We start from the raw sequence: 26,196 nt of genomic DNA, 5'->3' as shown, positions 1-26,196 counted from the left end.
ACGCCTATCCAACAGGTTTCCAACTCATGGGCGGCTTCCTCGAACCACCCTGCGCTGTGCCCTTTATAAACCCCTCTCTTTCCATCGAACTCATCAAAATTACAGCAGACCGACACAACTAATTTGTTCAAAGTTCAAACTCTCTCGATCGGATTGAAGAAATTAATGGCTATGGATCAGATTCTGGCGGCGGACGTGTTGATGAAGGTGGCGGTGTTCGTGCTCGTCCAGGGCCTGGTCTATCTCATCCTCACCAGTTCGTCGGACATCTTCTCCAAGAGCAAGACGATGAGCTCCCTCACCTTCACGCCGGCGCGCTGTTCCAGCATCCGCCGGATTCTGGACATCGTCTCCGACTTCCCACACGGCGGCGAGGCGTCGCCGTCGCCCAGGAGTACTCTGAACCCACGGCCCCAAGAGTCTCTCATGAACAGTAGTGATTAATTATAGCAGATTACCATATGCGTCCTGCGTGGCGTGGGGTGGTCTGGAATTCTTAGCTTTGTCTATGAAGTGCGAATTGTTTATGGGATTATCTGCGAGTTAAAAGAATATGTACAATTGATCTTATTTAGTGTGATTAATGAATACACTGTTGTTTGTTTGGCTATGAATTGGTGATTATATATATTCGTTTATCATTATTGATTAATTTTTAAAAATGAAATGACTTGTGATGTTGAAGAATTTAATAAGGGAATTTGTTTATTGCTTATGGTTTGTCTAAATTGATTCAGTGGAACCAAATCATTTTCCTTCAAAATATTAAGCTTCGATTATATTCTTTTAGAGTCATAGATGGTGTCGTCCTCGGGGATGTAGCTCAGATGGTAGAGCGCTCGCTTAGCATGCGAGAGGTACGGGGATCGATACCCCGCATCTCCAGTTTGTTTCGGGACCTTGTCCACCAGGCTACAAAATGCACTTTTTGCAAAGATTTTGACATTATTATTGCACGCACCATGACATAAGAAAGACAGACAATAACTGAGGATAAAATAAAAAGTGTGATTAATGTAAAGGTAACTTATCAAAAGGTTATTCAACGTCATGAATCAATTATATAATGAATTTTAAAAATTATTACAAGTATACCTACGCTTTCAAATGTGCATATATAATAGGAAATGCCTATTCATTAAAGTATATCATATTTATAAAATGATATCTATACAATTTTTTTTTTTTTTGGATGATGCTCCATCACGGGTGCCCTCGATGCTCGACCTCACGATTCCAATGAAAAGGGTAAATCAGATAACCGTAGCAATCAAGATTCAAACACTCATACACGACAAACGTGGGGTGAAAAATCTTTTTATATGTTTACTTTGACTACTAAGTTATGCCCTCAAAGTTACATTATTCAATTTTTTAAACCATAACCAAATATGTTCTTGAAACTATCCAAAAAAAAAAATATAGGTTTAACTTTTGTAGTTATAATTTTTTTTTATTTGGACACTCGTATTTTTTATTATTTTAAAGACACTCATAAACTTACAATTTTGAGTCAATTACACTCCTAAATTTTTTGTTATTTCAATTATACTGCTAAATTTATTGTTCTTAACAAATTTATCAAAATGTGTAATTGACTCAAAACTGTACAGTTTAGGGGTATAATTGAAATAACAAAAAATATATGGATGTAATTGACTAGAAATTACATAGTTCAAAAGTGTTTTTGAAATAACAAAAAAGTTTGAGTATTTAAATAAAAAAAACCTACAAGTATAGGGATTAAAATGTGTATTTGATCAAAATCATAGAAACCGAAAACATTTATTCAATAATGTGTACAAAATATGCTAATATACAAAAACATTTCAATTCTTAGTATTAGAATTTATCAATAATAGTTAATATTTTTAATAAATATATACATCTATAATCTTATATTGTGATTTTATTATTTTACTTGAGAATCAATTAAAATTTATAATTTTACGACCAAATATAAAACCCAAACTAAACTATTTTAGACAATATTTAAAATTGTCAAATCATAACTGACCACTTTTTTAATAAAATCATGATTTGGGACAATTTGGTTTAATCGGTTTGTTTTTTTCTTGTTAGTCCCTAATTCTAATAACATGTTTCTTGAGCCAACTTACTCCATTTAATATTTAATCGAGTTTTGATGATTAATAAAAATAATATTTTAAATAATATATTAATTATAGTCCTTAATTAGTTCTGATTAAATTATAAAATAGTTGTCCATAGTATATTTGTTATCAAAATTGTTATTTTTAGATAAATTATTTTTCAAGTAAATATAAAATATAAAAAGTTAGATGTTTCAAAAAACTAAACCAAGAGTTGACTCTCAATCATGGACAATTGACTTCCGATGTGCTAATCGACTATATCAATGCCAATGCTAACATAATTGAGAGTTTGTTATGCATAGTCAACATAGTTGGGAGTCTTTTTTGGACAATCAACTCTAATTTAAGTGACAATTAACTATAATTGCAGGATAATCGACTGTCAAAATCTAAAAGTCATATGTTTGAATGTTATGTAAGTCATTTAGAGTTGCCTATAAATAGTTGAAGCTCCAAATGAAAAAAAAGTTTTGCTCTCTTGAACATCTAAAGCAATCTCCAACTCTCACAAAGCTCTCAAGTAATTTCCCAACAATCTAAGGCTCTCGAGCTAGCTCAGTTGTCAATCCATTAAAGAATCTCAAGGCAAGTGGGGAAGAAGGCTTCTCAAGTCTATTCCAGTTCTCTCCATTAAACTAAGGTTTATTGGTTATCTTTGTTTCATTGTCTTGTATCATTGTTCTTATTTGTTAATTTATTTGTGTTCAAGTGGGGAGACATATTTGTATTCTTTAAATTCATTATTGTGGATTGTTTGGTTGCCTAGAATCATCAAAAATCTATGTGTATTGGTTTTCAATGTGAGTTAAGGAGAAAATCTTGGTATAATTTGAATATAATAGAACTCCAAGAATAGTTAAATTTTGAAAAAATAGAACAGATTGTGTGGAATACAGAACCACTCAAAATTGCTTGTCTCATATTTATTTATTACTATATCTTGTGACATATATTCACCAAGAATCTTAAACAAATTCACCTATATATATTTATACAAGCATAATTTTTATAAAGTTATATTTCAAGATTTTTTTTAAAGAATTTGATAAAAACTTTAATAATTCAATTCACCCACCTCTTGAGTGGTCATTTCTTAAGAGACCAATAATGTTTTGTACAAAAATTACATAAAAATATCATTTTTCTAAAAAAATAATGTAGATTAGTAACTCTTTTAACTTATTTAGACTCGTAAAATGTTGAAATAAACTATTTAATAATTAAACTTTTAATATTTAATATCTTATTTGTTTGTCCGTTCTATCAACATTATTATCTTTAAATATTATTATAAAAGTAGATAAAATATAAGAGACACTAAATAATAAACATCATGGGCTAAATTTTTGTATAAATGCATATGTTATGTATATATTTCTATATGCGTGTATGTATAAAAATAAAATATACGAAGCCTAAATATATAAGAAAATAATTTTAAGTATTCAGAACATGTTAAGAAAAAAAAAAAACAAAAAAGCCAATATGAAGTTGGTTGGTGATAGAGCAAAACACAAATTAAACGAACATTAATGTCATTAATTTTATCTAACTATGTTACAGAAATAAATATATGTTTGAAAGTTTGAGTATATTTTTTATAAGGGGTAATAGTCTGATTTATTCTTAATTTTTGGTCATTTTTTAATTTTATCATGTTTTAAAAATTGTTTCAATTTGGTTCTTGTACTTTAATATTAATGTCAATTTTATTTTTGATTGACTGACGTGTAACCCAAATGACGTGGCGACTGAGGTGCTGAGCTGATGTGTCCAATAATTGACACACTAATAAAACGACATTATTTTACGCTTGAAACCATAAGGCAAAATGAGACCCAAATTGAAACAACTATTAAAATGAGATAAAATTGAAAGATGACCAAAAGTTGAAGATAAATTAGACTTTTATCTCTTAATTTAAGAGTTGATGTGTCAATTATTGGATAAATTAACATGGCGCCTTAGTTGAGCCACACGACAGATCAATTAAGGATAAAATTGACATCAATGTTAAAGTACAAGTATCAAATTGAAACAATTTTCAAACACGTGATAAAATTAAAAAAATGACTCAAAATTGAGAATAATTTTGAAAGTTAGGGTGTGTTTAATTACAAGCATGGAATTTGCATGGAAAGAAAACATTTTCTAGACAATTGAATTATTTATAATTAAATTTCAGAGAAAATGTCAATTAAATGTGTTTGATTGGTTTAATTTTTTACCTATAAATTATTATAATTTTCTAACTTTTGATGTTTGATTGTAATTATTTTATATAAAAATAATTGCATATACATATGCAGATAATCAATAAATACACAAATCAATAATCAATTATAAAAAAATAAATCAAATATACATAGACAAAATATTTAAAAAAATAAACCAAATGGAAACAGAGACCCAATTCATCCATCACTCCTTCCTTGCTGCTATTGCTGCTGATGAAACCAGAGCCGGCCCAACCAGTTTGGGGGTTCTAGGCAAAAAAAGTTTTTTGAGGTTTTTTTAAAAGTATTATTTTTTTATAAAAAATAAATAATACATATTTTTTTTAAAAAAACTCATCAATTCATTAAATTAAAAAAAAGAAGTTAAAGTTCAATCCACTACAAAATTTATTAATTTTTTATTTCAATCAATTACATAATTGATGTCGTTTTTTATTTTTATTTATTAATTTTTTTAAAAAAATTGCAAACATCGCTTAATTTTACTAAATTTGTATTCAACATCAAATTCATACTATGCGTAAAAAAATATTATTAGTAGACTTACATTAATTTAATTATTATAATTATTAATTATAAATTAGATGACGAGGGAAGGAAATGAAAAGTGAAAAGTGAGTTTAATGTGTGAGTTAAGAATTGAGAATTGTGAATACACTATAAAATTAGATAGACAACAGTACAAAATTGGACAGAGAGTACGTGAAAAAAATATAAAATTAATATTTTGTATTTAATTTTTTAATAAAATATTTATTATTAAAAAATATAAAATTTTAAAAATGGGGCCTTTCACATTTTGGGGCCTTAGGTAGCTGCCTACTTGGCCTTACAGTAGGGCCGACACTGGATGAAACAGAGAGATGGAGAGTTTCCAAGGATGGTTGCCCTTCTCTGCAACAAAGATGGCCCAATAAACAGATTATCTACCGATGATTTATCTCCAACAAAGATGGTTGCCCCTCTCTTTCTCCTATATATATATATATATATACATTTCTGTGTGTATATATATATACACACACAATAAGAGTGCATCATATATATATGCATTTATGTGTCCTCTCTCTGCAACAAAGATGGTTGCTCCCTTCTCTCTCTCTATATATTTCTGTATATATACACACACACACATAGAAATGAGAGTGCATTGTTGACAGAAATGAAAGTGCATTCCTGTCAACAAAGATGGTCTGTTCCTACAAGAAGGCTGCCGCCCCATCTTCGCCTCCCGCCGCCTGCCAACCCCTACAAGAAGGCCGTCGTCCCCACTTGATGCCGAAAATGGATTCTATCTCCTAGCTATTGCAAACTCACCGTTGCAGCCGTGACCTATATCACCTGGAAAATAATTTTTCTCTACCCTCCCCCACAAAAATTTATTTTCCAATAAAAGTGAGAAAAGATGGTCACGGGACCAAGGGAGAAAAGATTTTTTATGAAAAATTTAGTCAATCAAACACTTCAAAAGTTAAAATTTGAGTGAAAAATAACAATTTTTCATGAAAAAGATGGCCAATCAAATATACCCTTAGTGTTATAATTGATACACATATCACAATTTAAGATTTTTTTTTTTATAATTTACCCTTAATATAAAATTCAATAAATTGCTTTCCCTTTTCACCAATTGTTCAAATTTGTTTACATTTTATGGGTGATTCCTTGGTACCATTTTTTAAAAAATTTATGTTATAAATATTAATGTTTTGAGTATGAGTGACATCCTTGTTGAAATCTATAGTTGGGAGTTATTTTAATAAAATAATTTTTAATTACAAATATTTCATCATTTTCCTTGAAAATAATTTATAGTTTTTTTTTTTTATCTATAATTCATTATAAAACCTTTGCTTTTCATTTTATGGAGAAATTTTGAAAAATGCATTCAAATGTTGAAGTCTAATTGAGTGAAGGGCTAAATAAATTATTATAATTTAGTTTTAGAATTAAATTGATTACTATATTTTGAAAAAATATCAAATAAATTATTATATTTTAAGAGTTGAGGTCAAATGGGAAAAAATGACACAAACTTTGAGCCCGTGGCCTTCTTCGAATTTGAATTTGCGACTGTATGGACTTCTTTTGATTGGAAATATAGTTGATATTATTAATATAATTAAAAAATATTATATCAGTTAATGTGATCTTAATTTAAAAAATACAATTACTTATTTGATAATTTTGAAATACATTGAAGTGACCAAATTTGCCCCTATTATGAATGTACTATGGTTTATTTAGTTGTTTTGAAACTACAGTAATTAAATTAATTTCGAAGTTAAAGTATATTGTTTTATTTGATACGCAAATTGAATTAATTTTTAATTTAAAATCGTTTGAAAAAAGATAAAGGAATTTATGTACCTTGTGTTAGAGAAGGTGACGATGCTTTTAAAAAAAGATATAGAGAGTGACATTTTTTAGAATTCTCTCTGGTACAATTGAGAGATTTGTGTTTTTTAATCTCCACTTTCTATTTAAAAATTTTGTGTACTTGAATGAATTCTTTGATTAGAGCAGTTTGACTGATTTAGATGAATAAAAGGTAATGCGCCTACTGTCAATGGGGATGTAGCTCAGATGGTAGAGCGCTCGCTTAGCATGCGAGAGGTACGGGGATCGATACCCCGCATCTCCAGACGTGGGTTTATGTTTTTGTCTTCCTTTTCTCTAGCCAAAGTGCCAAACACAGCCTTCATTTTCTGGAGCGACAGGCGAACATGGGTTCGACGAGTGATAGTCGCCTTATCGCGTGGCTGCCCTGCCTTAATTTCTGCAACACTACACATAAAGAAATCCCACCACTCATCATCGACGGTCGCATCCCAAGATAAGACTCGGTCACGCTCCCCGATAAGTTTTCTTTTCAAAGTTCGGTCACCCCCTCCCCCCCTCTAATTTTCCGGCTTTTGAGCCGCTTCCACGTTTTGTTCCAGAGAGATTCAATTGTTTCGTTGTAGATTCATAGATTCGACCAATTCAAAGCATCCCGGAACAGGAAATAAAGAAAATCTCGGAATTTAGAGCGAAAATATGAGTCAATCCAAGACGCTGAGGAGGTTGGAAGTGGTGTCCCCAGTCCCTGCAGACATAGACATTGCGAACTCTGTTGAGCCTATCCACATCTCCGAGATTGCCCACCAACTAAATCTCGCCCCCAAGCATTACGATCTCTATGGCAAATATAAAGCCAAGGTAACCACATAATTTTGCATTATATCAATTTGGATGTTGATGCACCAGAACATGTATTTTTGGGTCTGTTGGTTCTTTTGGGATGTTTTGGAGGTTTTGCTTGCTGGGTATTCTGTCAAAATGGATTGTATCCTTTTATTTTACATGGATTATTTCTCTCCATCTCTCTTGGTGTTCTGGAATTGAGTATTTTTGGTGTATGCATATCGCAGGTTCTGTTATCGGTACTTGACGAACTGCAAGGAAGTGGGGATGGGTATTATGTGGTGGTTGGAGGAATTACTCCCACGCCTCTTGGGGAAGGCAAGTCCACTACTACTGTTGGTCTCTGTCAGGCTTTGGGAGCTTTTCTTGACAAAAAGGTAAATTTTATTTTTTGGTATTGTACACTTGTATGTATTGACCCATTCAATGACACTTTCATTTAATGTGATTATTGATCTCAAATGTGAACTTCCCAATCTTTCTTTTCTAGTATAGAAATAGCTAATTCTAGAACCCTTCTGAGTTTGAGTTTCCAATTTTGATGTAATTTTTTTTTTTTTCAATTTTGCAATTTTGCTAGTATAGAAATCACTCCTTTTTTTTTTTTTTTTTTCATTTTTTCCCAGTTTTGCATTTCCAATCTATGTGAACTTCCAATTTTGATGTAATTTTAGATGCTTAGAATGGAATACCACTGAATGGGGTTTGGGTCTACTTGTCTGAGTCTATTGATAACGATGACTTTTGTTTAGTGTAGTCATTGATGAGCAAAACTTTCACCAATTAGAATGGCAAATTCCAGAGCCCAGTTCTATTTCTAATTTTTCTATAGGATGACTATAGATGTTGGAGTCTTGATACTAGGGATATATGCCTTTTACAAAAAATGGTAGTGATATAGCTGCTTAGATGATATAGTGTCAATTGCATGAGTTCAAAATAGAAATTTCTGTTTGTGGGTGTGCTTATGTGATCTTCACGCAAGATAAATGAAGGTGATGGCATGAAGTTACTGAAGATAGACATAAGTGTAAAAGTTAAAATGGATGATAAATTTAGGAGAAAACTGGATCTTTTTCTTATTTCTGCTTAAGCTTGGTTTACTGGCCTTTATACTCAGAAGAGATTTTTTTAATTTTCTGGAATAGGTTTTCTATACAGGAGTAAGTTGTTGGATTTAATAGTCATTTTTTCACTTGAAAAAACTTGTAATCTTTCTTCAAAAATAGAAAAATACTTATGTTCACACTTCACAGGCTTTGAAAATGCTGCTTTTAATAAGACACCATTCAGAAAACCTTTTTTAGCTGCTTGCTTCTGACATGACTTCTGACTAGTGTTTGTAGCTTAATTTCTTGAGTCATGCCTTTTCTATTCTGAAATGAGTTGGGTTCAAATGCTTAGCGTTCCTTGTCTACATTCTGGTTTCATATGCTTGCTATGGAAACTGAAAGGACAACACTGTAGTGCCAGGTGATCTAATGAAAAAGTGCCGGAAGCAATTTCTAGTGCTGATATGTGCAAACAGGGAGAGATGGGAAGTCATAGCAAAAACAAAAATATGTATTTTGCCTTCCGATTCTTTTATAGAAAATAAATGTACTGTATTGGGATAAATTGATAAGACTTTACCCCATAAGAATATATGTGTCCTGGTCGTCATCTGCAAATGCACCTTTTTTGCTGTTCTATATCATTGCATCTATATTGCTAAAAATGTGAAACAGAATCCCATGTTCACTATCTTTCATTGCCAAGAGCTTGATCTCTTGAACGCTCATCACTTGCTGCTCTAGTATTGGCTTCTGAGTGTTCATGGAGTGTGGTATGGTTAATCTCCTTAAACAAGTAGAAGTGTCTTTTATATGACTATTTTGCACTTGACTGATGCTGGTGGCCAGCTAACTTCTTGTTCCAGAAGAACCCTTTTTGGAGATGAAAATTTTCCAAATCATGCATAAAGTTTAGCTCTTACAAACAATTACTTTGTACCATATTTTTTTGAGTGGTGCATGAATATATAAAATGCTGCAAGAAAGGGGGTTGAACCTTGTACAAAGGGGAGAATTACATCATGCTTTTGTACCATATGTGATATGTCTAATTGAGCGTGCAGTTTAAATTCTGCAGTTGAATTCTTTCCAATGTCTAATTATGGATATGGCTTAGATTAGCTGCCCCTTATAACTTATTTTGCCTTGCATTGCAGCCAAAATATATTCCTTAATTCTTCTTGCTGTGAACTTGTACGCAATATGTGACGGTCACAATTTTTGTTCTGTACAAGCCATTTTTAACAGTTGTGTTTTTTGTTTGCGTGTTACTGTGTATACAATGTATCAAAACAGCCATCTTAAATCATTTTTCTTTTTCTCTCTAAACAAAGTGATTATTAGACAGGAGAAGTTAATTAGGAGCCCTCCATACACTTGGATGGATCAATGGAAGTGGTGTTCTCCCTATATCCATAGTCTGCGGCATGTTTAGGTTGATCTGCTAAAAACAAGAAAACATTTGGTCAACCTGTGTAATTATTTTTAATAACAGATCCAACTGCTGTCTGATGCTTTTAGTTGTCCTATAAGGTGTCTGATTTGGTACAATACGTGCATGGTTCTTGGTCAATTTTTTTCCCTTGGATAGTTCTCATTGGCCTAAATTTGTCTGTTGAAATTAGGTTATGACCTGTCTTCGGCAACCTTCACAAGGACCGACTTTTGGAATTAAAGGGGGCGCAGCGGGTGGTGGTTACAGCCAAGTGATCCCAATGGATGAGTTCAATCTCCATCTGACTGGTGATATCCATGCAATTACAGCTGCAAACAATCTCCTAGCTGCTGCAATAGATACACGGATTTTCCATGAAGCAAGCCAAAGTGATAAGGCTCTTTTCAACCGGTTATGCCCCCCAAACAAAGAAGGTAAACGAAGCTTTAGTGACATAATGTTTAGGCGTCTCAAGAAGCTTGGCATTTCTAAGACCAAGCCTGAGGATCTTACTCCAGAAGAAGTCAAGCAGTTTGCTAGGCTTGATATAGACCCTAATTCCATCACATGGAGGAGAGTGATGGATGTCAATGACCGCTTCTTGAGGAAGATCACTGTTGGTCAGGGCCCTGAAGAAAAAGGGATGGTGAGAGAAACTGGATTTGATATCTCAGTTGCTAGTGAAATAATGGCAGTTTTGGCCCTTACAACTTCTCTAGCTGACATGAGAGAAAGGCTTGGGAATATGGTTATCGGAAATAGCAAGGCAGGTGAGCCTATTACTGCAGATGATCTTGGTGTAGGAGGTGCTTTGACTGTCCTCATGAAAGATGCGATCAATCCCACTCTGATGCAGACTCTTGAGGGAACCCCTGTTCTTGTCCATGCTGGTCCTTTTGCCAATATTGCACATGGTAATTCTTCTATTGTGGCTGACAAGATTGCACTAAAGTTGGTGGGACCAGGTGGCTTTGTGGTCACTGAAGCTGGGTTTGGTGCTGATATTGGAACTGAGAAGTTTATGAATATAAAGTGCCGGTACAGTGGATTAACACCTCAGTGTGCCATCATTGTGGCAACAATAAGGGCTCTGAAAATGCATGGTGGAGGCCCTGAAGTTGTAGCAGGGAAGCCTCTTGACCGTGCCTACTTAAATGAGAATGTGGCTTTGGTTGAAGCAGGTTGTGTGAATCTGGCCCGGCACATTTCAAACACAAAGGGTTATGGTGTCAACGTTGTGGTTGCTATTAACATGTTCTCTACAGATTCTGAGGCAGAACTAAATGCAGTTAGAAGTGCAGCATTAGCTGCTGGAGCTTTTGATGCGGTAGTTTGTACTCATCATGCACATGGTGGAAAAGGAGCGGTTAGTAACTCATTTCAACTTTTGCTTAGTTCTTTAAATTAAATGAAGATGGCTGTAATTTTAAGGGCAAAAAACTCATACAACTGCATGGTGACAATTGTCCACATGCAGAAGTCTCTGTGGACTGTCTAGGGGATTTCTTTTGACATAAGATCTGGGATTTCAGGTTTGGTTGCACGTGTTTTCCTTCTTGTGTCTTGATGAAATAATTGAAGTAGTAGTTCATTTATGGTTCTGCTTTGTCAGTTAATATTTTAGAAATTGATCTTTTGCCCTTATCACTATGGAGAGTCCTCATGTGAGAATTAGACAACGGGATTGGGAATCTCTTCTAGGGACATTTAGTTAGTGTCACCTTTTACTTTAGTACTAGTGATTTTACATGTTTCCTGCTTACCACTTCTGCCAACTTATTCTGAGCCCTAGTTTTCTCTTTGTTTCCTTTTTAATTTTTCCTTCCAAGACTCCTATGAAAAAGAATTGATTAATTTGTTCTGAACCATAAAATATAGATTATATTTCAAGATTTAAAATAATTTTTTGAGTATGGTATCCTTAATGGCTTACTAGATTGGCCAATAATATATTTACAAGACTGTGGACAATGATAATGCATTTGATGAAGAACAATATGTTAGTAATCAAAATTACAGCACTAGTTTTATCTATTCTTTTATTGAAATACATGACTTTATTTTTAATTGTTAAAAGTTATGAATTTTTTAAGTTTTAATTACTAAATTTCAACTATTGACGCACTTATAAGATTACCTAATCAACACTATGGTTAGAAATATAGGAAAGATGTAGAAAGCTAGAATGTATGTTAACCATTTTTATGTTCTAATTTTCCTGTCCCAATTAAGTAAATTATCAGTTTATTTCACTTTATTTTGTTTTCTCATCTTTGCCCTTTTCTTTTGCTTGCATTAGAAAATTCTTCTAAAAGACCAGAATGACTTGTGAATAAAATCAACCAATTCTTTAGGATTGGACTGGTTTGTTTTGTTGAGCTCCATGGTTTGAAGCATGACGAATTAGGTTGGTAAACTAATGAACTCTGTAATTTTTAGGTGGACCTTGGTGTTGCAGTTCAAAAAGCGTGTGAGAATGTTTCACAGCCACTGAAATTTTTGTATACTCTGGATATCAGCATCAAGGAGAAAATAGAGGCAATAGCAAAGTCTTATGGTGCCAGTGGGGTTGAGTACTCAGAGCAGGTAACCTTTTTGCTTCTTTTGCAGACCAATTACATGTAATACAACTGAGGAAAATAAGTTTAGTTTCTAATGTCAATTTAGTACTGCTTAAATGGAAAAAGTTGCCTTTATATATATATGTATGTATGTATGTAGGTATGTAGATATATGTATTTATTCGAATGAGTTCACATATTAAAGTGCCACATGGATTTCCAAGACATTCTAAACTGGCAAATGATTTTCGTTGATTACTAAGGGTGGTGTGCACATAAGCATTGCATTTGGTACGTACATATAGACATATATAAGTGATTGGGCCCCAAAATTATAAAAGTGATTCTACATTTAGCTTTTTAGTTAATGTTAAGTAGACTGGATAGTTTTTTTGTTTAGATTCGAACTTTGACAGGGTTTTGCATGCCAAAACCGAGGTGCCGTCTTTTATAAGTAGTGTATATCGTCGGCTCATCTTAAATATTGGAAATCTGTGCTTATTAAGATTACCTTGACATTACTGAAATTGGCATGCTACAGATTCTGAAGAGAATCAATTTCTAAATATTTATATTCTTTACCCTCAAAATAGAAGTAAAAACACCCAATTGAGGCGAGAAGGAAAGACGAAGTGCACCATCCACTTTTTGTTTTACTAGCCTATAAACGTTTCTCCACAACAATATGGTGGAGGAGAGCATAAAAACTACTGCTTTACTAGCTATGGAATGTTATTGATAATATCTCTGATTGTTTGGTATTAAAATTGTGAGAAGTCAGAGGTAGAACTCCAACTTGAAAAACCAGTTTAACAGATGGAGGGATCCTCCTCCTTATATATAGCCTAAGTCTCTTTTGTGGAGACGGTGTGAGATTCTCACCATTCTTGGTTTCCCAGATGAATGAAAGCTACTGAATTGTGTTATTGACACAACTTCCTTGTAACTTGATTCCCAGGCTGAGAAACAGATAGAGATGTACAGCAAGCAAGGGTTCTCTAATCTGCCAATCTGCATGGCAAAAACCCAGTATTCATTCTCACACAATGCTGCTGAAAAAGGAGCCCCGAGCGGGTTTGTTCTGCCAATTAGGGATGTCAGGGCAAGCGTTGGAGCCGGTTTCCTTTATCCTTTAGTCGGGACAATGAGCACGATGCCCGGGCTTCCTACCAGGCCTTGCTTCTACGATATTGATCTTGATTCTGCCACTGGCCGGGTTATCGGGCTCTCTTGAAGGGAGCAAACACACCCCTGACCTGAAGAATATGGTACTAACAAATATTGCTGGTTATTTTTTTCTTATATGTTTTCTGTATTTCTTTCCATTGTATAGTTAAGAGTAAGCAGGGTTATCCAGTTTGTGCTTCTGTTGTTGCTCTGCCTGTCATTGTGCGTTATGTGGAAATAAATGGATATAATTTGAGAATAAAGATTAACATTCTTGTTGTGTGTGTCTGATGCTGCTTGAAATTTTAGCATTGCTGTTGATACTGAAGACTTTGGCCAGTCCTTTTCCCTTAGTAAGTAATGTTTAATTGGCAGTTTTGAGCTCTTAAACATAAAACAAGATACAATAACTTTGCTGTGGAGATTTAGAATTAATGTAGTCAAACAAATATGCGGAAACGCAGGGACTGGAGACCTCATAATGTCGGAGGAGTCTTGTACATTAATTAGAGAAGTCTTTTTAATTGAATTATTTTATAATTAGCAACAACTAACCAAGAAAAAACCCTATTTAAGTTCAATCAAGTTGGGTTAAATTCACCATCCATGGCTGGCTGTCTTAATTTCACCACTTAATTGTCTGCAATAATCAGTTCAATGCCAATGGAATGCTAATCAATGTAACATTTTTGTCCATTCTAATAATACAAAAAATTTGTATTAACAGCCAAAATAAGGATTATCGACGTGATATATAAATTTAATGATCAAATTGAATTTTATAGATTAGGCTACGTCATCAATCATCGAGCTTCATCAATTATGAAGCTTGACTGGGTCGGGCTTAGCCTCATCGGGTTTCACATGGGATGAGGCCTGGGACTTCATTTAGAGGCGACTAACGACAAATTATATGAGAGCATTTTTATATTTTGACGTCTTCAATCATTCTCATGATAATTTAATTATTTATATAAATAATTTTTTTTTCCCAAAACGACCATTCATTTTAGTTTACTCCGAATCACAACCAGCAATAAAACAATGTGCCTTCATTTTCATTTTTCAATGATTGCAATTACTATGGGAGATAATAATGGATATCTCATTTCCCCGGATGCCCAGTAATTTTCACCAGATATATATAACATTAATAAAGATATTATTTTGTAATAACTAAATAATAATGCATCTAACATGTGATCACATGGGGTGTTTATTATTTGGAATTGTTATATTTATAAATAAATATCATAAATTAATGTAATTTTATAATAATTTTACATAAATTAATAATACTTATACTAGAACATTTAATAATTTTATTTAAAATTAACAATAAATGTATTCATTATCATGAATTGTTATTAATTTTAGATATAATTATTATAAATTTTTGTATGTCATATCAATTTAAAAGAATTATTATCAAATTTATTTATAAATATAATAATTTTCTTTATTAACATAAAAATTGTGTACGTAAAAGAGGACATTTTATTATAATAATAATATTATATTCTTTTTATGAGTAGTGTTGGCTGCTCCGACCTGTGTATATAATTTTTGAATTGATTTAAAATTTAGGGATATATTCTGTTTTATACATGTATAAATAAAAAATATATTTCAAATTATATTAGTATATATTTTTATTTTATGAATAAAACAAAAAAACTAATTTAAAATTCACGGTATTGATACTCAAAATGACTTATTTACTTAATTAATAAAATATAATATATATTTATATATCTTATGTTTAGTATTATAGTTTTGGAGTAGGATGAGAAAATGATAAATATTATTTTTGCATTGATCCTAATTAAAAAACTTTTAATTAAGGATTTTTTTAAATCAAACTCGATTCTATTTTTAAATAGATTAAATGAAAAGGATAACATAAATTAAATTTTAAATATATCTCACTAACTTTTAAATTGAATATATTAAATTCATCATTTGAATTTGAGTAAAAAACAATCAAATGTTTGTAAATTCTAAGTGATAAAAGAAATAAATTAAAAAATATGTAATTTTAGAAATGAAATCTATTATTGTTGTTTTATTATTATTATTATTAAAGAGTTCAATTATTATTATTTTTGATAAGTAAGATAGCAAAGCTCAATCCAATTCGGGAGAGAACAATTATCGTAGATTTTAATTAAATTGAAGACTTAAAACTTATCAACATTTGCTACTAAATTATACTGCTAATCTGTATTATTAGATTAGTTTAATTCTACAAACGGGGCTTTACGTCACATCAATGGTTAATCCAGCGAAAAAGCTGACAGGAGCAAGCTGCCCCCCATTCTCCGTCTCTGTCACTCTGTCTCCTCCACTTCGTTCTTCTCGTCTCTGCTCCCCTCCTATCCGCTGTCCCTTCCACCATTATCACCGGCTCTCTCTCTTGTCTTCTTCTCTACCATACCATGTCAAAACCACCGCCACCGGCAGCACCTCCGCTACCACCACCAAGGAAGCACTTGGCCCCAACTTTTGCCTTCACGCCACCAGACAAAAACAAGAACCCATCTCTTTCTTCTTCCTCGTTTTCGTCATTTCTGATCCCGAGGTCCATGGCCTCTGCTTACCGCCTGGGCTTCTCTCTCGCCTTCGTCGCTTTCACGATCTTCCTTGTCTTATCCATCCTTTTTTCTCACTTCTTCCCCACCGCCTCCTCGCCCTCCCCTTATTCTCCCCGGCTTCCCTTCACTGGATCCCGCAATCCCGCCCCCCCATTTCCCCCGCAAAATAGTGGCTTTTCCTTTCCGGGAAAAGTAAATAGTTCGTCTGATTCGTCTTCCTCCTTGCGAGACACCACGACTGCCGGGTTAGAAGGGTTTAATGAAGAGAAGTTAGTTCCGAACGATGGGTTTTTGTTGGAGAAAGAGAGTGATGAACTGAAACAAAGGAAAGAGGAGTGGTGGTATTTGATGGGTGAGTGTGACATATATGATGGGTCTTGGGTTAGGGATGATTCTTACCCGCTATATGAAGCAGGTTCTTGTCCTCTTATCGATGAGCAATTCAACTGCTTTCTGAATGGAAGGCCAGATAACAAGTACGAGAATTTCAGGTGGCAACCAAATGGCTGCAACATTCCAAGGTATGCTAGTTTGAATTTTTTAAGTATAACAATTCAACTTGTTGGTATTTTCTAGTATTTGGTTGTGGGGGTTCGGTTCTGCCGTAGATAGTTTTTATTTTAGTTGCAAATGTTTCCAGTGGAATGTTGAAAAGTATATGCTGAAGCAGCTAGACACTTATTTATCTTTAGAAGATTAGTATGTTATCATTTTTGATTTATATTATTATTGTTATGTGCTCCTGGGTTTGCTTCTTGTTAGATTGGCTTCAGTTATTAATGCTATGCAGATTGAATGGCAAACAAGTGATGCTGGAACCATTGCAAACCTGCAATCAGTTTTTCAGTTATTGATTTATTCGTTCTTATAGGAGTTGGTGAATTCTGTTTGAGTGAGATTTGTTCAGCTGAGCTTATTTTGCAGGATGAATGGTGGTGAATTGTTGGAATTGTTGAGAGGAAAGCGGCTAGTCTTCGTGGGTGATTCTCTAAATAGGAATATGTGGGAGTCAATGGTTTGTATACTAAGAAATTCAGTTCTGGATAAGAGCAAGGTCTTTGAAGCCTCTGGTAGACTCAAATTTCGAACAGAGCATTCATACTCTTTCATATTTGCAGTATGTGTTTGCTTTTCATTTCCATCATTCCACCACATTAGTTTTTTCTTGCTTAAGATTTTGAATTATTTTCTCATCCTTTAATCAGAAAATAGTGCATTGAATTCATCTCTCAGATAAGAGAATTAGCCACCAGAGTATCCCAGCATTTTTATCAGATTCATTACCTTGGCTAATTGTAAGTTAACAAAATTGTAGGATTATAATTGCTCAGTGGAGTACTTCCGTTCTCCATTTTTGGTTCAAGAATCAGAAATGGATTACAAGAATGGATCAAAAAAGTCAACACTTCATCTTGATTTGATGGAAAGATCATCTGACAGATACAAAGGTGCAGATGTGCTTGTATTTAACACTGGACACTGGTGGACTCGTGGAAGAACCTCAAAAGGGTATTGCTGTGTCTCTTTTATGGCATTGTTTGTTATGAGTTCCCTATACTAATTGGATGAAGCACCAAATGAGATTATAAACTAACTAGAAGAACTTTTAGGAAGGGCTACTTTCAAGAAGGAAGCTATATATATCGTAAATTGAATGTTGCCAAAGCATTTGAGAAAGCAATGGTGACATGGGCAAGGTGGATTGATGCCAATGTCGATCCAATGAAGACGCTAGTGTTCTTTAGGGCTTACTCGCCTGCACATTTTAGGTAATTTGAACGTTGAACAGTTTGTTCGTACTGCATTTTAACATGGAAACCAGCAAAATAGTTACCCTTTTCTTTGTTATTATAAATTTGTAATGTGCAGAGGTGGACAATGGAATTCCGGGGGACAATGCAACAGTGAATCAGAGCCAATCAAGAATGCAAAGTATCTGTCTGAATATCCACAGAAAATGAGAGTGGTGGAGAGGGTGATGAACGGGATGGAAACGCATGTGGTCTATCTGAACATTTCAAGAATGACAGACTATCGCAAGGACGGGCACCCATCAGTTTACAGGAAGCCGAACGTTACAGCGGAGGAGAGGCGATCTCAACTGAGGTTCCAGGATTGTAGCCATTGGTGCCTTCCTGGTGTACCTGATACATGGAATGAGCTGCTTTATCTCCAGCTCTTGATAAAATATAATGAGCAATGGAAGCTGCAGCCGCAGCAGCATCACTGACAACAGAAGCCAAAAAGAAAATCACGAGTGAACACACAGCTCGGCCACAGATCCATCGGGTAACTTGTAATTTCTGCAGTGATGCATATATGTTTTGGTTTCTAGTTCTTCTATATGAAATTTTAAATTATTCTGTAGAAATATTAGGAATGCCGTCCAAAGAGAGCGAAACAGAGGGAGACTGTAAAAGCAAAAAAGCAGCATTATCAGGCTTGAGATTTAGCAGAGTAGGTCTTATTAGTAACACAGATTTGTGGGGCGGAGCTTTAACTTTAATGAGGGTTGGTTCTCCCTTCACAAAAGAGTATAATTTATTTATGAAGGTGTTTATTAAAGAGTATAATTTATTTATGAAGTTAATTAGAACTATTAAAAACAGAATACTTTATTTGCGGATTTAACCGTTATTCATCAAATAGAGAAATAAAGCCTAGTGATGTGCAGGGAAATTAATAAGAGCAGTTTTCTTTTCCTCATCGTTTTTAGCGTTTTGACCGTAAGTTTGCTTATTGTTTAAGGTAATGTTTGTTTGGACAAAGAGGGGATCATGAGGTAATAGCTATTTTAATCTCGGATTGTGCTGACTTAATTCTTCTTTTCGTTAGATCTATGCCTCACTGATAGTGTACCCAGTTTGCATTAACTGATGTTCTCCGGATTGCTTCCAACCTATAATTTTATCAACTCTGATCTTATCGTAAGTTCATAATCCCAATACATTAAATCGAATCCATGTATTGTATTCATGATAAATAAATTTTGATATTTGGCTTCGGTAATCTAGGAGTATCATATTTTATATAAATCAAATTCTTTTTCCCAGTTTTTTACCATTTACGCTGAAGTTTTGACTGTAGGATCAACTCATTTCTGCACCCATATATGCCGGTCGGGCTAGGGCCCATTTATGCTGGTTTTAAGGTTGATGAAGCTTAGGACTTCAAACTTCTTTCGGTTTTCTTATTTATTGTTGTATCACACATACATTTGACATTTCATGAAACCTAAATCATTAACAGTTTCAGACACGAACTTGATTACATAGCCGACAACCTTAGCACCATCTAAATTAATCGATAGACATTCATCTTTCTTTATTCCTCTGCCAACCGACCGATTGATTTCATTTAACTTCACTGCAATGTCTATGAATTCACCACCCTGCAGTTCTTCCTGATCTCACCGGCCGACCCGGTTAAAGGGCTTTTGTTTCCCATCTTGATCATGGAAGCCGTGAAGTGATCCAGAAAAAGGCCGGCGTTGCTGCTGTAGAATTGAACCAAACTCTTGGTCGTCGATACGGCAGGTTCGTCACCAGAGAAGAGGATTTGGTCAGAATGGAGAAGGCCCTTTCCGACAAGCAAGTTCTGGAAGTAATGATTGTCGAATAAGTCGATGGAGTTCACGTCGAGTGGGGCGGTGTTGTTGCCGTCACCGGTGGTCGGGCACGCGCTTTGCAGCTGAGTCACCAGGTTGGCGTCCATGGTGCTGTCCGGAGCGCCGGTGTCGTTGAAGTCGGAAAGTCTGTCGCTAAAGGAGGCGCATCTTGCTGATCCAATTGTGTGAGCACCTAAACATCGAAAGAGATGTTTTTTATTTTTTTTTTTTGGGGGGGGGGGGTGGTCTTGGATCAGTCATCAAATCGAAACAAGTACTGGTTTGTTGGTTTGATCGGAGGTTTACTGATCGAACCTCTAGTTCAAAAATTTATACATAAGAAATAATAGAAACTATGCAGAATGAATAAAATGAGGTGATCACCCGAAAGAAGGACAACGTCGGTGAGGTTGAGGTCGACGGCGGCGAATTTGGTGGCGATGGCGTCAAGGGTGTCGGTGGGAGCAGGAAGGGCCGAGTTGGCTCCCGTCTGGTTTGCCACCAATCCATCCCTTCTTCCCAGTAACACACTCCACCCATTTCCCCCACTCTGCAATAATGGGTTGTTATAAATAATATAATATTTGTAGAGAGAGAGAGAGAGAGCGTATCGTTTGTGTTACAAAACTTTCCATTGATTATATGCATGCATATATCGAAATTTGCATTCAATTATTTTATTTTATAATTTATACTAGTGCTTTTTAATTAAGGGTAAAATACCGGCCAAAATAAACATTTGTAGAAAAGAGATATGATGAGTGGGGGAAGAAAGAGGACTCACCAAGAGCACCGAATCTCGAGCAGCAATCGCAAGAATGTCAGCGCACGAAACAACTCCACTGCATGAACTCTCCACAGCACTTTTAATGGCGTCCACCACTTCGAATCCTCTCGCTGAGTTCCGGTTTGGAATTGCAAGCTTCTCGCTATCGCTTCCATCCAGCAGCACCGATCCATCACAACCCTAGCAAACATATATATATAGTATCAAACATGCATTGATGGGTAAGGCGGACATCTTAGCGCATGAGACTCCTTATTTCATGAGAAAAGTCGGTTTATGCTTAATTTTTAATCTTAATAAGGAGACATTTTTTCATAACTACTCAGTACACAATATATATATATATATATTGACTTGTTTAGTATCGCTAGATTCACCATAATGCATTTCCACATTAGCCAAGAAAGCAGGAAAGAAGAAGCTCTCACATTTACAAAGCAGTCATGAAAGTGAAGCCGAAGCAAAGAAGCCGCCATGCGAGTTTCAGCTTTAATGGCATTTTGGACCTCTCTCCGTACAACCTTTAGCACGTCTGAACACGTACTTGAATAGAAATCTTTAGTTAATTGAGGAGTCACAACCATGCATGAGCCCAACAAAGTTATAACAAACAAACTAGGAACCCTAAAGCTGCTAATAGTAATTGGGTTCTTCATGACGATACTTAAGAACAGCTTAATTTCTGCAAAAGATGGTAAAGGCCTTGCTCTAGCTAGCTCGGGTTTGGGTGGTTGAGATTGTTGATGATGGGTAAGCTTTGGCCAGCTTAATTTATAATTGGGATTGTGGGCGAATTAGCAAATAAAAAATGCATTATATATATATATACACACACACACACTAATTCATGGTTTAAAGCGTAGTGGTAGCTGCGATCTACGTAAGGCGGCTGCATGGCACACCCACGTTCAAGATCCTGCAAAGACATAAAATAATTCCCTAAAGTGAACACGACAAGGCCTTGTTTGGTACGATTTTTTTTTTTTGTTGTAATTTTTGCAAAACTTAGCTTGATAAAGAAGACGGAAAGTTTGTTTGTTTGTTTCTGTTTTTTTTTTCTTCTTCTTAATATTAGCTGACATATATTAAACAGAATGGTCACACATATATGTATATATAACAACAGCCCTACAATTAGATGGTTATTATCTGCTATGAAATACAGACGAGACCATCCCCCTTCACTACATTTTATTCAAAAAGCTGGCTGCTAAATACGTTGACTTGTATACATTAAGCAAAAAGACAAGGACAGAAAGAAAGCAAAACACCACTTCCAAACGGAGCCTAAGGCTTTAACATAACCATCACGTTAGATAATTAAGAGATTAGTGGCTTAAACGTTATCGGATCGCATAAAATATGGATCTAACCTGCAGATTCAGACTCAGTGCTTGCAGCGACAAATCTTTTTTGAGCCTTCTGGATTCCACTATATATACCAAGCTATGTATAAGTCGTGTTTAACTTCTCTTTGTTAATTTTCTATTTTTTTTATTTATTAGCACTAGCATTTTGGACAATTATACTAATTGCCGACGATCCAATTCGATCTCTGATGTGTGCTTTAGCCATATATCTTTAATATATGGTAATTACAAATTAAGGGTGACTATATTCATTGCATGGTATCTGACATAGAGTTCTTGCATGGTTGCATCACCCCCACTGGGAAGTAGAAGAGTTGATCGAGCATGAAGATTATTTTAATATTCTATTAAATTTGGAATTCGATAAACATGAAAAGGAACGAACACGTTTGGTTTGATGAACTCGTTTTCAAAACTGTTCTTAGAAACTTTGTGAAAGAATACCTAATTTTGAGTAACAACAAAAAGAGATGTAGACAAGCTTCATAGAGGACCATGATGATATATGATACTTCAAAACAAGAGCATTTCCCCCCCCCCGTCAAACGACATACATAATTTGCATGAAAATAGGATGTAATTCTATTCTTTTCACCTTTATGAATGTATAATGGCTAAAACTCGGGGGGATTTATCTCCATTCATTGGGTTGGGTTTTTCAAGGGTTAGCTCGCTCTCAATTTACACGTTTTGCTTATCTTAATTTTAGGGAGATTTTCATCCAACAGCATATATTATAACTTTTAGTTTAATAATAATTTAGCATGGTCATTGATTACTCACTAATTAACTGTCATAATGAAGTGCTTTGCCCAATACTATTATAGAAGTGCTGCATGTCATTGTCAGGTAACTTAAGCTCATCATATTCATGCGTGGTAGGTTTGCAGAATACAGAGAGCCACAACGCTCTTCAGAAATTTGTGCGCATATATGCGTACATACTCCTTTTAATAAAAGAAGCATACAAATTCATTACTTCATGAAAGAAATAATAATTAATTGGCCAGGGAAGCATAAAGAAATGCCAAACATGGCTCATCCATCTACTTCCATTGAACAGAAAAAGTATGAATTTAGACACAAGTATTGCCCATATCCACAATTTTAAAAAAAAAAAAAAAACTACCCTGCTAGTGTTATGCAAAGGCTGGCTATGTTGTTGTCGTGTAACCATTCACTTGAAGCTATCCTACTAATGTTATGTGAAGATGGATCCATTCACTTAAAAATCATTTTTTCCCTGCAACCAAGCTTATTTTGACTTTAATTTTACCTAAAAAACTGAACTTTAATTATAACTACATTTTTTATTATTATTATTATTATTTACGCACACACAACACAAGCCATACCTCTAGTACCACTATTATGCAAAGATTCTTTATATATACTAGAATACACTTTCCATGTTATAAATCATACACTTTATTATATTGTATAACATCGTTAAATATCAATTTTAATTGGTAATGGAGAAAAGCTGACTTCGATAACTTGAGCACAAGTTGACATAGGAAACTTCAGCACTCCTGGAATGAGCTGCTAGCTCTCTGTAAACAGAGACAACTTCAGGTGTTAACCAAGAATCCATTCAATAATTAGACATCCCAATCACTTCATTTCATAATTAACCAATGCCGGTCGTTCTAACATGAAATAAAGAACCAAATTGTGCAGCTATCTCTTGCTGCCGTATTTTCTGTCCTCGCAGCCCATCAACTGGGTATGAGTCCAATACATGTCCAAAACTTTAACAAGTCATTTGCCACTTGAAAACCATCTACATGACCACGATGCACGGCAAAGTATAACAAGAATGCTGCTCCCATACAATATAATCACTAACCGGCAATAACAAGTAATTTACAGTAAGATTTCTGAAACGATGAAAACAAAGAAAAAGAAAAGCGAGTCAAAATTATAGTCAAAACTTAAACAGCTTACAGACTGGGACACATGAAACTGAAGTACTCATAACCCGGTATTGGGATTGTTTCCGGCAAGGATAAGAGAGATTTCCAATCCACGGCTGAATGCTTGGTTGAACATAAGACGTGTTTGGAATGTAGAAATGAAGGGGAACCACGAAAAGAGTGCAACTGGGATGAAGATGAGCATCCCCATCCCAGCATCGTATAAACGAGCTATTGAACGGATGGATTTCCATAATCTCAGCTTCTTCATCAAAGGCTTCCAAGCTGCAGCAATCTGCAGATTATTATAAACTTTCATGTTAAAACGAGAGAGCACAAGAGCAGGACATTTATATTTGGATGCAAAACAAAATGGATATAATGACAAATGTAAAACAGTACTGATTCTCGTCTACACTTCTACCTATATGTCACTACCCCGGGGATATATTAGTCATTGTAGTACTCATGCAGTTACTGTATTGTACTCTCTTGTTGCTTCTCATCATTGACACTAAAACTGAAAGATAAGAGCCTATAAATAGGCCAAGTGTAGATGATGGGAATCATTGTTGAGCAATAACGGATTCTTTCCCTCTCAAAATCTCTCTCTCCCCCTCCATTCGTCTGAATTCTCCTTCCCTTTCTATTCTCTCTTCCCCAATTTCTTCCAAATTACATAACAAACCCTAGGCTAAGTCTAGATACCTAATGTTTGGTATTAAAGCCGATCGATTCTCGGCTATGAGTTGGGCGATCTTCAGGCGGTCTTAATAGTGAACCGGAGTTGAAGTTTGATGCGAGCATTGGTGATGGAAGAAGGTACCTGAATGAAGCAGCTTGAGGCGAGAATGGAGACAATGGAATTCGGATTGAGGCAGACTCAAGGAGAAGTTAGTCGCAACAGAGAAGGTGTGCAGAGAGAACTTGAAAAAGAAGAGAAAGTCTTGATAATTTTGGCCTAAGATTGAACGGAATTTTTAACATGTCAAAATTGCCTCAATTTAGCTTACCCGTGGATTTTCCACCTAGATCCACAACTGATCCAATCCTATCTGGTGATGGAATTCTTCCTTGAGCTTCCGGATTGCAAGAAGTTGAGGATTTACTGGTTTTGGAGCCAGCAATCCAGGCAAGAGGTTCTTCTCAAAACTCTCATTATACTCCCATGCCAAGGTCGGAGATACTGGTTTTTGAAGGATCAAAACCGAAATGGTGGATCCACAGATGCAGAGGTTTTTTCAATATTACAATATAGTAGAAGGATAGAAGATCAACCTTGCAGCAGCTTATCTCAATGATACGGCTGACTCGTGGTATCAAGGTTGGATCAAGACAAGGAGATTTGAGGCTAATTGGACTGTGTTTGTGGAGGATCTATGTGACCGGTTTGGAGAGAAGTCAATGACCGATGTGATTGAAGAATTTAATAAACTAAAACAGGACAGATCAGTGATGGAGTATCAGATCCGGTTTGAAGAATTAAGGTCCTTGATAGTGAATCGCAACCTGCCTTAACAGAACAGTACTTAGTTTCCACTTTCATCAGTGGCCTTAAAGATGAACTACAACCAACTTTCAAGATGATGCAGCCTGCCACTGTTAAGCAGGTGCTGAGAAGGCAAGGTTACAGGAGCTTGCTTTAGAAGCAATATTCAAATAGGACAAAATCCTACCGAGAAATAATCCTTCCACCAGTCAGCAGTTGGGAGGAAATCCTCGGGCTGTAGCAGTAGGAATGAACCAAGGAAATACTAGGGTTTACACTAACCTTAATGCAGTCAAAAATCCTACTACGGAGCAGAAGAGGCAGCTAGGATTGTGCTATAAATGTGGAGACAAATTCAGCCCAGGCCACCAATGCAGAAGACAGAAGGAAAATAATGCTGTTAATTTTGTTATGTGTGTCTCTCTTTCTGTTGTGCCACGGTTATGTTTGTTGTAAGTTGTTGTATTAGTTGTGTTGGTTAGTTAGGTGGTTATAACTTGCTGTTGCAAGTTGCAAGTTTGTTATTAAGGATGTCTGAATATAAATATTCAGCTATACCTTAATTTCTGTAATTTTTGATCATTCAGTAAAGTTCCTTCAGCGAGGTCGTTTTCTTCTTCTCTCTTCCTCATATTTCCTTTCTGTTTACTTTAGCACCTTGAAGCTCTTGCTTCATGG

The 26,196-nt window shown here is 35.0% G+C and overlaps 4 protein-coding genes and 2 non-coding genes across 10 annotated transcripts in view; 4 read left to right on the top strand and 2 right to left on the bottom strand.

Annotated features, from left to right (window-relative positions):
* Positions 1-812: 812 nt before the first annotated feature.
* On the top strand, positions 813-885 carry TRNAA-AGC (transfer RNA alanine (anticodon AGC)). Its single transcript has one exon. It is a non-coding gene; the product is annotated as a tRNA-Ala (tRNA).
* A 6,040-nt stretch (positions 886-6,925) lies between these two features.
* Positions 6,926-6,998, top strand: TRNAA-AGC (transfer RNA alanine (anticodon AGC)). The gene has a single exon. It is a non-coding gene; the product is annotated as a tRNA-Ala (tRNA).
* Positions 6,999-7,038: 40 nt separating this feature from the next.
* LOC127798161 (formate--tetrahydrofolate ligase) lies at positions 7,039-14,043 on the top strand. 2 transcript variants are annotated; one of them, XM_052331515.1, is made up of 5 exons: positions 7,039-7,555; positions 7,768-7,917; positions 10,218-11,393; positions 12,467-12,613; positions 13,547-14,043. In XM_052331515.1, the coding sequence occupies exons 1-5, from the start codon at positions 7,394-7,396 to the stop codon at positions 13,820-13,822; spliced, it is 1,911 nt and encodes a 636-aa protein (XP_052187475.1). In that variant the 5' UTR covers positions 7,039-7,393; the 3' UTR covers positions 13,823-14,043. The 2 variants fall into 2 exon arrangements, with proteins under 2 accessions (XP_052187475.1, XP_052187476.1); XM_052331516.1 differs by lacking the exon at positions 10,218-11,393 and having other exon boundaries at positions 7,043-7,555.
* A 2,015-nt stretch (positions 14,044-16,058) lies between these two features.
* On the top strand, positions 16,059-19,761 carry LOC127797862 (protein trichome birefringence-like 1). Its single transcript, XM_052331024.1, has 5 exons — positions 16,059-16,870; positions 17,274-17,466; positions 17,665-17,858; positions 17,960-18,118; positions 18,219-19,761. The coding sequence occupies exons 1-5, from the start codon at positions 16,194-16,196 to the stop codon at positions 18,577-18,579; spliced, it is 1,584 nt and encodes a 527-aa protein (XP_052186984.1). The 5' UTR covers positions 16,059-16,193; the 3' UTR covers positions 18,580-19,761.
* On the bottom strand, positions 19,512-21,503 carry LOC127797863 (peroxidase 59). Its single transcript, XM_052331025.1, has 4 exons — positions 21,172-21,503; positions 20,741-20,923; positions 20,341-20,506; positions 19,512-20,149 (listed from the first exon to the last, which is right to left on the bottom strand). Exons 1-4 carry the CDS (start codon positions 21,397-21,399, stop codon positions 19,725-19,727), a joined length of 1,002 nt encoding a protein of 333 aa, XP_052186985.1. The 5' UTR covers positions 21,400-21,503; the 3' UTR covers positions 19,512-19,724.
* A 2,188-nt stretch (positions 21,504-23,691) lies between these two features.
* Positions 23,692-26,196, bottom strand: part of LOC127796630 (callose synthase 9) — a 160,072-nt gene continuing 157,567 nt past the window's right edge. For all 4 annotated transcript variants that reach the window (XM_052328870.1, XM_052328873.1, XM_052328872.1 and 1 more), the window contains one exon: positions 23,692-24,324. In XM_052328870.1, coding sequence (XP_052184830.1) covers positions 24,088-24,324 — 237 coding nt within the window. In that variant the 3' untranslated portion in view covers positions 23,692-24,087. The remainder of the gene's footprint in view (positions 24,325-26,196) is intronic.

Source organism: Diospyros lotus, chromosome 3 (assembly GCF_014633365.1).
Source record: "Diospyros lotus cultivar Yz01 chromosome 3, ASM1463336v1, whole genome shotgun sequence".
In the NCBI taxonomy this organism is placed as follows: domain Eukaryota; kingdom Viridiplantae; phylum Streptophyta; class Magnoliopsida; order Ericales; family Ebenaceae; genus Diospyros; species Diospyros lotus.
Note: the sequence above shows the minus strand (reverse complement) of the source record. Positions and strands in the feature narration are given on the sequence as shown.

Coding starts and splice junctions, on each gene's coding strand:
- LOC127798161 (XM_052331515.1), top strand. CDS start 7,394: ATGAGTCAATCCAAGACGCTGAGGAGGTTGGAAGTGGTGTCCCCAGTC. Junction 11,394..12,466: donor CACATGGTGGAAAAGGAGCG/GTTAGTAACTCA, acceptor TGTAATTTTTAG/GTGGACCTTGGTGTTGCAGT. Junction 12,614..13,546: donor GGGTTGAGTACTCAGAGCAG/GTAACCTTTTTG, acceptor CTTGATTCCCAG/GCTGAGAAACAGATAGAGAT.
- LOC127797862 (XM_052331024.1), top strand. CDS start 16,194: ATGTCAAAACCACCGCCACCGGCAGCACCTCCGCTACCACCACCAAGG. Junction 17,467..17,664: donor CATACTCTTTCATATTTGCA/GTATGTGTTTGC, acceptor ACAAAATTGTAG/GATTATAATTGCTCAGTGGA. Junction 17,859..17,959: donor CGTGGAAGAACCTCAAAAGG/GTATTGCTGTGT, acceptor AAGAACTTTTAG/GAAGGGCTACTTTCAAGAAG.
- LOC127797863 (XM_052331025.1), bottom strand. CDS start 21,399: ATGAAGAACCCAATTACTATTAGCAGCTTTAGGGTTCCTAGTTTGTTT. Junction 20,924..21,171: donor TTCATGACTGCTTTGTAAAT/GTGAGAGCTTCT, acceptor TATGTTTGCTAG/GGTTGTGATGGATCGGTGCT. Junction 20,150..20,340: donor CGACGTTGTCCTTCTTTCGG/GTGATCACCTCA, acceptor TTCGATGTTTAG/GTGCTCACACAATTGGATCA.